This window comes from Carlito syrichta, unplaced genomic scaffold (genome assembly GCF_000164805.1).
Source record: "Carlito syrichta isolate Samal-C Ts95f unplaced genomic scaffold, Tarsius_syrichta-2.0.1 Scaffold313872, whole genome shotgun sequence".
In the NCBI taxonomy this organism is placed as follows: Eukaryota; Metazoa; Chordata; class Mammalia; order Primates; family Tarsiidae; genus Carlito; species Carlito syrichta.
Genome location: NW_007257968.1, coordinates 614,470 through 625,582, shown reverse-complemented (window position 1 = coordinate 625,582; position 11,113 = coordinate 614,470). Strand labels below are relative to the sequence as shown.

Sequence of the window (11,113 nt, the reverse complement as noted above, 5' to 3'; positions counted from 1 at the left end):
AAGGGAAGAGGGGAAGGTAAGGGAAGGAAGAAAGAAAGAAAAGGGGAAAATAATGCTTACTTAAACATGGAGGTGAGCTGAATTACATATTGCTGATCCCACCTGATTAAAGAAAATGACAAAATATGAACGGTTCACTTTAATTTATTTATACATATCTTTGCAATATTAATGAAGAAGAGAAAAAATAAGGCCCTTTCCAATTTCATTTTGCAATACCATGAAATAAGATCAAAGAAATACCATTTAAAACCATAAAATAGTAGTTTTTAACATATCAGACTAGCAAAATAAAAATGTCTGATGATGCCCAATGCTGTTGAGATTATGGAAAACAAACATTCATCACATATTGTTTTAGGGAGTGTATGACAAGTTGACAATTCTTACAAACTTTAAAAATTTACATAACCACAGACTCACCCAATTTACTATTTGAAATATATCCCATGTACAGGCTTGTAAAAGGTCATCTAGATATATAGACATTCATTACAATACTTTTTGTAATAGCAAAAAACTAGAAAACAACCAAATAACCCAACAATTGAAGTTCTGCCAAATAACAGGTTACTACAGAACCATTAAAAAAGAACAATGTAGAGTTGTATATGCTGACATGGACAGTTATATTAAATGAAAATTGCAAGATATATTATAATGTATACTGAATAAACTGTTGTGTGTAATTAAAAGCAAACAAATAAATGGATAAATACATGTGCTAAAACATGCATCATTAGATTTATGTAAGGGATCTTATGTAAGGAACCATAAAAGCAATGATCTCTGGCTTATATAATCTTGAGTATTTCCTTCTTGTTCTTTTTAACATATCCAAGTGTAATCATAGTATTAGAGAACTTTGTATTCTTTATTTTGTTGACTATACAGCAAGAATTTTTCATTTTTTATGTATGTCTTTATACATTTCATTTTAATGGGCATCAATTTCATGAAGTAGCTCTGTCTTAACTTCACTTATAACTTCACTTATAACTTACACGTCTCTGTTACGGTATGCTTACGCTGTTCACAAAATTCTGTGTTGAACATGTTCACATGTGAGGATTTTCTCATAGGCTGAACTCTTTCCTTAGGGTAGATTCCCAGAAATACAATTACTGGTTAAAGAATACAAATATCACTTGTATATTCCACTCCCTCAAAAAGATGTAAAAGATGCAGTAGCAGAGTGACTTCCTTAGCCTTAAGGATCTTGGGACTCCAAATAATGCGTAGAGGACTAAATTGCCATTTTGCGCTAAACAGTCAAATAAATAGAAACTATACACAGAGTCACAGAGCAGACAATATAGTAAAACATCTCTTTCTCAAAAATTCACTGCAGACTAAATGATTTTACAGTGGTATATTATAAACATAATATAAATTTATATCAGATATAAATTTCTGATATAAATCATGGTTTTTTTGGCCACTTGTAGTCCTGAGAAAGTTCTATACATTAATAAAACCCACCTGCCAGAACAGAGGGTGTTAATCAACTGCTTCTTACATTCTTCTCCACTCACTTCACCTAGAAATGCAAAATACACTGAGAAATAAATTTGATTATGTGACTAGATAAAAAGTCACTAATACTGGAAGAAAGTTACCTTTCCCATATGCCAGATTTTCCTTTTTGGAAGCCAGGGCAGTGAAAATGATAGGTAACAACTCCAGAGATTTTCCATTTACTAGGCTGCCTTCATTGATAGCACCAACAAATTCATTGGCTAATTCAAACAGTAATGGTCCTGGAAAATGGTGAGCCTAAAAGTTCATGGGATAAAGAAAATTTTTAGCAGAAATCTAGTGTTTGAAATCTCTTTCCAAGAAATAAAGTCTTCTGCTGAAAGAGCTGAATTGATATTGAGACCCAGAACGGGTGCCATAAGGGATTCATGGAATCATTCTGCTCTGGTACCTAACTTATAATTATAAAGGATTACAAAGATTAGAATCCTCCATCAGTTCCCTATGTTGTCAAATATGGCAATCTTCAAAGAGAACTGTGTCCACAGTACCAGAAATGTAATTTATACATCTAGGTGGTTTATAGTCACTTAGCTTTTGTTGTTGTTGCTGCTGTTGTTTTTAACGAAAGCTCTTATTCATAAATAGGAGCTATGCTAGGTCTGGCACATAAGTTTTCTTCCCCTCAACAAATTACAAACCCCTCAAAAACTACCCAAAATCAAAAATATTTGTTTCCCATCTTACCTCCAGCATAAGTAATCCTGTGATTTCAGATGCTACTTCTTTCTGCAAATCCCCTGATTCCACCAACTGGATACAACAACTGTATATTTTACGTCTTCTAAGGGCTCCAGCTTCCTCAGAGCAGGGAGAACCTTATTGTTTTAAACAAGTGGTACAAAAATAAAGGAAGAAGTCTAACAAGGCTGAAGGGGTAAATTAGAAAAACAAACAGGTTCACAGTTTAATAAAGAAACAGTATTAGACAGGTGCAGTGGCTCATGCCTGTAATACTAGCACTTTGGGAGGTCAAGGCAGGAGGGTTGTTTGAGCCCACGTGTTCAAGACCAGCACGGGCAACATAGTGAGATCCCTACTCTACAAAAAAATTTAAAAATTAGCTGGGTATGGTGGCACATGCCTGTAGTCCCATCTATTTGGGAGGCTGAGGTGGACATATCACCTTAGCCCAGAAGTCGAGCCTGTGGTAAGTTGTGATAGTGCCACTGGCACTTCAGCCTGGGCAACAGGGTAAGACTCTAACTAAAAAAAAAAAAAAAAAAAAAAATTATCAAACAACTGATTACTATGGTGTTTAGAATAGTAATATTTAGGAGCTTTGAAAAAGTGCTAACCGGGCTCGGTGGCTCAGCCTGTAATCCCGCGCCTTTGGGAGGCTGAGGTGAGTGGATTGCCTGAGCCTGCGGGTTCGAGACCCGACTGGGCAGCGAGACCTCATCTCTACAATAAATCAAAAAATCAGCCAGGCGTGGTGGCGCATGCCTGTAATTCTAGCTACTGGGAAGGCTGAGGTGGAAGGATCGCCAGAGCCCAGCAGGTCGAGGCCGCGGTGGCCGGGAGCGGCCACTGCACTCCAGTCTGGGCGACAGAGTGAGACTCCGACTCAAAAAAAACAAACAAACAAACAAACAAAAAATGCTTAGTTTAGTCAAAGTAAAGAGGCAGAAATGTTATCTTTTCTTCATCCACCTGTTTCATTAATTTATTAATTTATTTTAATAATTACATAGTACAGGAAGAATTAACTTTCTAATACATCTAATAGATTTTGGGGAGTACAGTAACCCAAATTTAATGCCATTAACATAATTGATTTCAAAATGTCATCATGTAAGTAGGAATGAGAGTAATAAGGTCCCTGGAAAAGACTTTCCTCCATAAACAACATGAGAACACTGATAAAGTAGTCAAATTCAACTTGTTCTGAACTCTGGAAATTAACCAAAGGCATGCAGCAATCCAGGGAGTGTATTGTTGAACCTCAGTAACAACAGCAAGTTTTTTGGCATTTTAACATGGCTGTCATACCTTCACTCACCCCTAGCCCTATAGTCTTAAAAAGTAGCCCTACAGTATGGTGACAGCCAATAGGCTAGCAGCCTCTGGAGGAGACAGAATGCAACTGGGATGCCTCCAAAGCCCAATTCCCAGATAACTGTTATTATCTGACCGGTCTGGCTGTTGGCTAGATATCTCACTAGCAAGGTGTATCTTTCCTTGACCTGTCTTACAGCTTAACCAATTCAGTCTTTTGCCCAGAGGCAACTGTCTAAATCAGTTGCAGCTGATTACTACTGTAACTGAGGCAGCAATAACAGTTGGATAAATAAGCTGAGCAAAAAAATTTAAAGACCATTCTGGTCCATGAGAGCTTTCAAAAATCCCAATGTACTCCTAAGAATCCAGAAAGCCATGTATTCCTTAGGGCTGTGCTGGGCCAGGAAAAACTGAAGAAGACCCTCAACACTCACTCTCACTGACTTTGAGGCTCTGCTCAAGCAGGAAGGCCAAGAAAGAATTATAAACTGCCTAAGTATCAAAAGTGCTCTCAACATGCACACAGAGCCCCTCAGGAAAGACTGTGAAATGTATTGGTTCAAGCATTTAAGGAAACCTCTGCTCAAACATTAGTTGACCATAGAGCTAACTAGACACTTCAGTGGCCACACACAACAGTGGCACACACAACAAACAATACAGATTTTACAAAATTAGTTCAGAAGAGACACTGAAAACAAAAAGAAACAATCAAACATCACCAACAAATCTGGAGCAGGGGTGGTATCTGACTTCCAAAGTTGCCACATGTTTAAAATGTCCAGTTTTCAACAAAAAATTACAAGACATGTAAAGAAACAAGGGTAAGATCAATACATAGGAAAAAAAGAAGTCAACAAGAACTGTCCTTGAGAAAGCCAAGATATTGGTTTACTGGACAAAGATTTAAAATCAGCTATGTTAAATATATTCAAGCAAACTTAAGGAAACCATGCCTAGAAATCTAAAGAAAAATATGAAAACACTGTATTATACAATAGAAAATATCAATAAAGAGGTAAAAATTCTGGAGTTGAAAATTCTAGAGCTAAAATGAAAACCTCACTACAGGAGCTCAACACCAGATTGACCTCGCATAAAAAAGAATCAAGCCAGCTGGGCTTGGTGGCTCAGCCTGTAATCCTGCGCCCTGGGAGGCTGAGGTGAGTGGATTGCCTGAGACCGCGGGTTCGAGACCCGCCTGGGCAACTTGGCGAGACCTCATCTCTACAATAAATCAAAAAAATTAGCCGGACGTGGTAGCGCACACCTGTAGTTCCAGCTACTTGGAAGATTGAGGCAGAAGGATCGCCGGAGCCCAGCAGGTCGAGGCTGTGGTGACCGGGAGTGGTCACTGCACTCCAGTCTGGGCAACAGAGTGAGACTCCAACTCAAAAAAAAAAAAAAGAATCAAGCCAGGCGCGGTGGCTCATGCCTGTAATCCCAGCACTTTGGGAGGCAGAGGCAAAAGGACTGCCTGAGTCCAGGGGTTCGAGACCAGCCTGGGGAACGTGGCGAGACCTCATGTCTACAATAAATCAAAAAAATCAGCCGGGTGTGTGGCATGTGCCTGTGGTTTCAGCCACTTGGAAGGCTGAGGAGGAAGGATCACTGAATCCTGCAGGTCAAGGTTGTGGTGGCTGTAAGCATGCCACTGCACTGCACTCCAGCCTGTGCAACAGAGTGTAAGAATCCTATTCCAAAAAAAAAGATACTTATCTATCCTCTCTGAGGTCTGTCACATATAGATCTTCACCTACATATCAACAAACCTGGAGTTTTTTACTCCCTCATCTTAACAAAGCATTTTCTCTACTGATTTCCAAAATTCCTTACATAGAAACTACAAATTATCAGTCAAGAAATCTTGGAATTCACCTGATATGCAGGCCCCCCACCTTAGAAATGTCCCTCCTTCCTGAATCAAACCAATGAAAATCTCACATGAGCTGGACTCGGTGGCTCAGCCTGTAATCCTGCGCTTTGGAAGGCTGAGGTGAGTGGATTGCCTGAGCCCACGGGTTCAAGACCCGCCTGAACAACTTGGCGAGACCTCATCTCTACAATAAATCAAAAAATTAGCCGGGCGTGGTAGCGCGCGCCTGTAGTTTCATCTACTTCGAAGGCTGAGGTGGAAGGATCACCGGAGCCCAGCAGGTCGAGGCTGCGGTGACCGGGAGCCTGCCACTGCACTCCAGTCTGGGTGACAGAGTGAGACTCCAACTCAAAAAAAAAAAAAAAAAAAAAAAGAAAGAAAGAAAATCTCACATGTATTGATTTATGGTTTCTTATAACTTTTGCTTTCCTAAAATGTATATAGTCAAGCCACCATTCAACCATGGTGGACACATAATCAGGACCTCCTGAGGATAAGTGTTCCTGGGCCTAGGTCCTAAAGTTTGGTTCAGAATAAACCATCTTAAAATATTTCACAGCCAGACATGGTGGATCATACCTTCCAGTACTTTGGGAGGTGGAAGCGAGAGGATTGCCTGAGTCCAGGGGTTCGAGACCAGCCTGGGCAACTGGGTGAGATCTTGTCTCTACAATTAAAAAAAGGTCGGGCACAGTGGCTGTAATCCCAGCACTTTGGAAGGCCGAAGTGAGGGGACTGCCTGAGCCCACAGGTTTGAGAACAGCCTGGGCAACTTAGTGAGGCCTCATCTCTACAAAAAATTAGCCATGGTAGCGCGCACCTACAGTTCTGGCTACTTGGAAGGCTGAGGCAGAAGGATCGCCTGAGCCCAGCAGGTGGACGCTGGGGTAGCCATGAGTCTGCCATTGCACTCCAGCCTGGGCAACAGAGACTCCTACTTAAGAAAAAAATATATATATATTGGGAGGCTGAGGTGAATGGATTGCCTGAGCCCACAGGTTCGAGACCTGCCTGGGCAACTTGGCGAGACCTCATCTCTACAATAAATCAAAAATTAGCCGGGCATAGTAGCGCATGCCTGTAGTTCCAGCTACTTGCAAGGCTGAGGCGGAAGGATCGCCAGAGGCTACAGTGGCTGACCTTCACTCCAGTCTAGGTGACAGAGTGAGATTCCAACTCAAAAAAAAAAATTTAAGGTTGTTAGTAATATCCCTCTTTCATTCCTGATGTTAGTAATTTGAGTCTTCTCTTCTCTTGGTCAGTTTAGCTAAAGATTTTTTAATTTTTTTTAATGTCTTTCACAGCAACATGATTGAAGCTGAAGAACTTTTTTTAAAAATTAAATTGTAGAGACGAGGTCTCACCATATTGCCATAAGCTCAGGCAATCTTCTCGCCTCCACCTCCCAAAGTGCTGGGATTAAGGTGTGAGCCACTGTGCCTGGCCAAGATTTTTCAATGTAGTTTTTCTTTTCCAAGAGGCAACTTTTGGTTTCTCTATTCTCTATTGTAGGGGTTCCCAACCCCTAGGCCACAGACTGGTACTGGTTTGTAGCCTGTTGGAAACCAGGTCACACAGCAGGAGGTCAGTGATGGGTGAGTAGCGAAGTTTCATCGGCATTACAACCACTCCCCATTGCCCACAGTACCTGCCTGAGTTCTGCCTTGTGTCAGATCAGTTGTGGCATTAGATTCTCATAGGAGTGCGAACCCTATTGTGAACTGCGCATATGAGGGATCTAGGGTTGTATGCTCCTTATGAGAATCTAATTTTAGATGATCTGAGGTGGAGCTGAGGTGGTGATCCAAGTGCTGGGAAGCAACTACAAATACATATTAACACTAGCAGCAAGGTTTGACTGCACTGAGACTATTCTCAAAACCCTATCAATGAGTGGTAAGAAAGTTAATGTACTTCAATTGTATAGCTACATCTGGTGGCAGACTTTAAGTCAGAATGCAATACTTGTTTTAGTCTGTGCGTGGCCTGTCCATTATTTTATTTACCACTTCCATTCGTGCCACTTTTTTTCAATGGTGAGTTGTATATTTCATTATATATTACAATGTAATAATAATAGAAATAAAATGCACAATAAGTGTGATGTGCTTGAATCATCCCGAAACCGTTACCCCATCCCCAGTCTCTGGAAAAACTGTCTTGCATGAAACTGGTCCATGATGTCAAAAAGGTTGGGGACCACCGCTCTGTTTATTTTCGGTCTACTCTAACATTTCTATTCCTTTCACTAGCTTTGGGTTTGGTTTGATCTTTTTAAAGTTTTTTATGGAAGATTAGGTTATTGAGTTAGTTCTTTTTTAATAACGATATTTATTTGAGTTGGAATCTCACTCTGTCGCCCAGACTGGAGTGCAGTGGCATGTTCCCGGCCACCGCGGCCTTGACCTGCTGGGCTCTGGAGATCCTTCCGCCTCAGTCTTCCAACTAGCCAGAACTACAGGCGCACACTACCATGCCCGGCTACTTTTTTATTTATTGTAGAGACGAGGTCTCGCCAAGTTTCCCGGGTGGGTCTCGATCCTGTGGGCTCAGGCAATTCACTTGCCTTGGTCTCCCAAAGTGCTGGGATTACAGGCTGAGCCACCGAGCCCGGCCAATAACGGTATTTATAACAATACATTTTCCTCTGTGAATTGCTTTAGCTGCATCTCATTCCACTTGGTACATTGTTTTTTTGTTTTCATTCATTTCAAGGTATTTTCTAATTTTCTTATGCTTTCTTTTTTGGTCCATTGGTAAGAGTATATTCATCTCCACATATTTTTGAACCTCCAGATTTCCTTCTGTTATTGATTCCTACTTTCGTTCCACTGTGATCATATGCATGGTATGATTACAGTTATTTAAAATGTTCTGAGCATTGTTTTAAGGCCTAACATGTGATTTATTCTGGAGAATTTTTTGTGTGTACTTGAGAAGATGTGTCCTCTGCTGTTGTTGGGTGGAGTATTCTATAGATGTCTGTTAAGTCTAGTGTGTTGTTCAAGTCTTCCATTTCATTGTTGATATTCTGTCTATTGTTCTTTTCATTATTGAAAGTAGGATATGGAAGTCTTCAGTGATTATTGTCAAATTGTCTATTTTCCCCTTCAATTCTGACAGCTTTTGCAGTGTATTTTGGAGCTCTGTTAGGTGCATATGTGTTTATAATTATTATGTCAGTCTTTTTATCATTATAAAATATCCTTCTTTGTTTCAGTAACAGTTTTGGTTTTAAAATCTGTTTTTTCAGATATTGGTATAGCCACTCTAGCTCTCTTTGGTTACTGTTTGCAATGTATATTTTTGTCCATCCTTTTAACTTTCACCTATTTAAGTCTTTGAATTTAAATTGTGTCTCTGGTAGACAGCACGTAGTTGGAGTTTTAAAAAAAATCTACTCTGCCAATATTCTTTGCCTCTAGATTGGACTGTCTAATCTATTTACATTTACTATAATTGCTGATAAGGTAGGATTTACTTCTATCATTTTGCTGTCTTGTTTCTTATTTTTTTTTTCTGTTTCTCTATTTCTGCCTTTTGTGTTAAATAGATTTTGTTACCAGTGTACCATTTTAATCCCTTTGTTGTCTTTTTTTTAAGTTGGAGTCTCACTCTGTCGCCTAGGCTAGAGTGCAGTGGCGTGCTCACAATCACAGCAGCCTCAACCTGCTAGGCTCAGGAGATCCTTCCATCTCAGCCTTCCAATCTGTACAATTCATCAATCCCTCTCCTGGGAATATACCCGGAAGAATATAAATCGCTCTACCAAAAAGACACCTACACATGCATGTTTATTGCTGCTCTAGTCGTAAAAACAAAAACAGAACTCCCCTGCTGCGCATTGAAAGTGGACTGGATAAAAAAAAAGTGGTACATATACACGATGGAGTATTATGCAGCCTTAATAAAGAACAAACTCACGGACTTTGCAGCAACTTAGATAGAGTTGGAGACCATCATACTAAATGAACTATCACAGAACAAATAACTGAATACCGTTATGTTCTCACTCATAAGTGGGCCCTGAACACTAGTCACATTAGCACAAGGATGGGATCGACAGTCGCTGTGCACTACCAGAAGGAGAGAAGGAGGAGGGTGGGGGGATGTGTGACAACACAAAGGGAACCTGATCCACCACCAAGGGGAGTGAGGGCCAGTTAGAAGCCCAAATTTCACCTGCATGCAGCCTGTTTATGTACTTAATCCTCACTTGTACCCCACAACTCCATAATAAATAAACAAATTAAAAAAAAAAAAGAAACGAACAGCTTCAGGAAGAAAAGGGAACCAAATTTCTTGATATGTATACAAAGTTTTATTGTTGGTGGTAGTAGACTTTAGACAGTAGGTAGTCATCTTAAAAGATGCCAAAGATAGCTTTACAGGATCATAAAATACTTTGATTTTCCTTCTCTGTATGCCAGAGACAGGTTGGAGAATAAATCACATTAAAAGTTAAGAATTTGTTAAGAGAAAAAGAGTCAGTGTTTAGTCATCATAAGTATCTGCAAATATTCCAAATTTGAAAAAAAATCTGAAATCAAAAATATGGTCCCAAGGATTTTGGAAAGGGTACTCAACCCTTCTTGGCATTGCATTTTTAATACATATATGATGCTGACAAAAAAGATGCCAAACTCTGTTAAAAATATATATATATATATATATAGAATAAATAAATAATATAATAATAATTTTTTTTTTTTTTGAGTTGGAGTCTCACTCTGTCGCCCAGACTGGAGTGCGGTGGCATGCTCCCAGCCACCGTAGCCTCGACCTGCTGGGTTCTGGCGATCCTTCCGCCTCAGCCTTCCAAGTAGCTGGAACTAGAGACACATGCTACCACGCCCGGCTAATTTTTTTATTTATTGTAGAGATAAGGTCTCATCAAGTTGCCCAGGTGGGTCTCGAACCCACGGGCTCAGGCAATTCACTCACCTCAGCCTCCCAAGGCGCAGAATTACAGGGTGAGCCACCGAGCCCAGCTTATTATTTTTTAATAGGAGTCTCACTCTGTCACCCAGACTGGAGTGCAGTGGCACGCTCATGGCACCATGTCCTCAGCCCATTGGGCTTAGGTGATCCTTCCACTGCAGACTTCCAAGTAGCTGGAACTACAGGTATATGCCTGTATTATTAATTTTTTTCTTAAGTAGGAGGTGTATGCTGGGATTACAGGCTGAGCCACCGAGCCTGGCTAACCTTAAATTATTATAAGAATTATTTGAAAAAATATGAGGAGCAATTATATATCAACCATTAGATAACATATACAAAATGGGCAAACTGCTAGAAAGATACAAACTATCAAAATTGACTCAAGAAGAAATAGAAAATCTCAACAGAACAAGAGACTGAATTAGCAATCAAAACATTTCCCACAAAGAAAAGCCCAGAACAAGACAGTTTCACTAGTGAATTCAGCAAATGTTACAGAAGAATTAACAGCAATCCATCACATAGGACATACTTCCCAACTCAGTGAGGACAGTATTATCCTCATACCAAAACCAGACAAAGACATAAGAAAATTACAGGCCAGGCTCGGTGGCTCAGCCTGTAATCCCGCGCTTTGGGAGGCCGAGGTGTGGATTGCCAGAGCCCACGGGTTCGAGACCCGCCTGGGCAACGTGGCGAGACCTCATCTCTACAATAAATTAAAAAAAAAATTAGCCGGGCGTGGTAGCGCAT

The 11,113-nt window shown here is 40.2% G+C and overlaps 1 protein-coding gene across 2 annotated transcripts in view; it reads right to left on the bottom strand.

Moving 5' to 3' along the window:
• Positions 1-11,113, bottom strand: part of FANCI (Fanconi anemia complementation group I) — an 89,545-nt gene that overhangs the window by 71,264 nt on the left and 7,168 nt on the right. For both annotated transcript variants that reach the window (XM_008070619.2, XM_008070620.2), the window contains exons 3-6: positions 2,227-2,357; positions 1,620-1,776; positions 1,483-1,540; positions 61-102 (exon numbers count right to left, since the gene is read on the bottom strand). In XM_008070619.2, the coding sequence (XP_008068810.1) occupies positions 61-102; positions 1,483-1,540; positions 1,620-1,776; positions 2,227-2,357 (388 nt within the window). The remainder of the gene's footprint in view (positions 1-60; positions 103-1,482; positions 1,541-1,619; positions 1,777-2,226; positions 2,358-11,113) is intronic.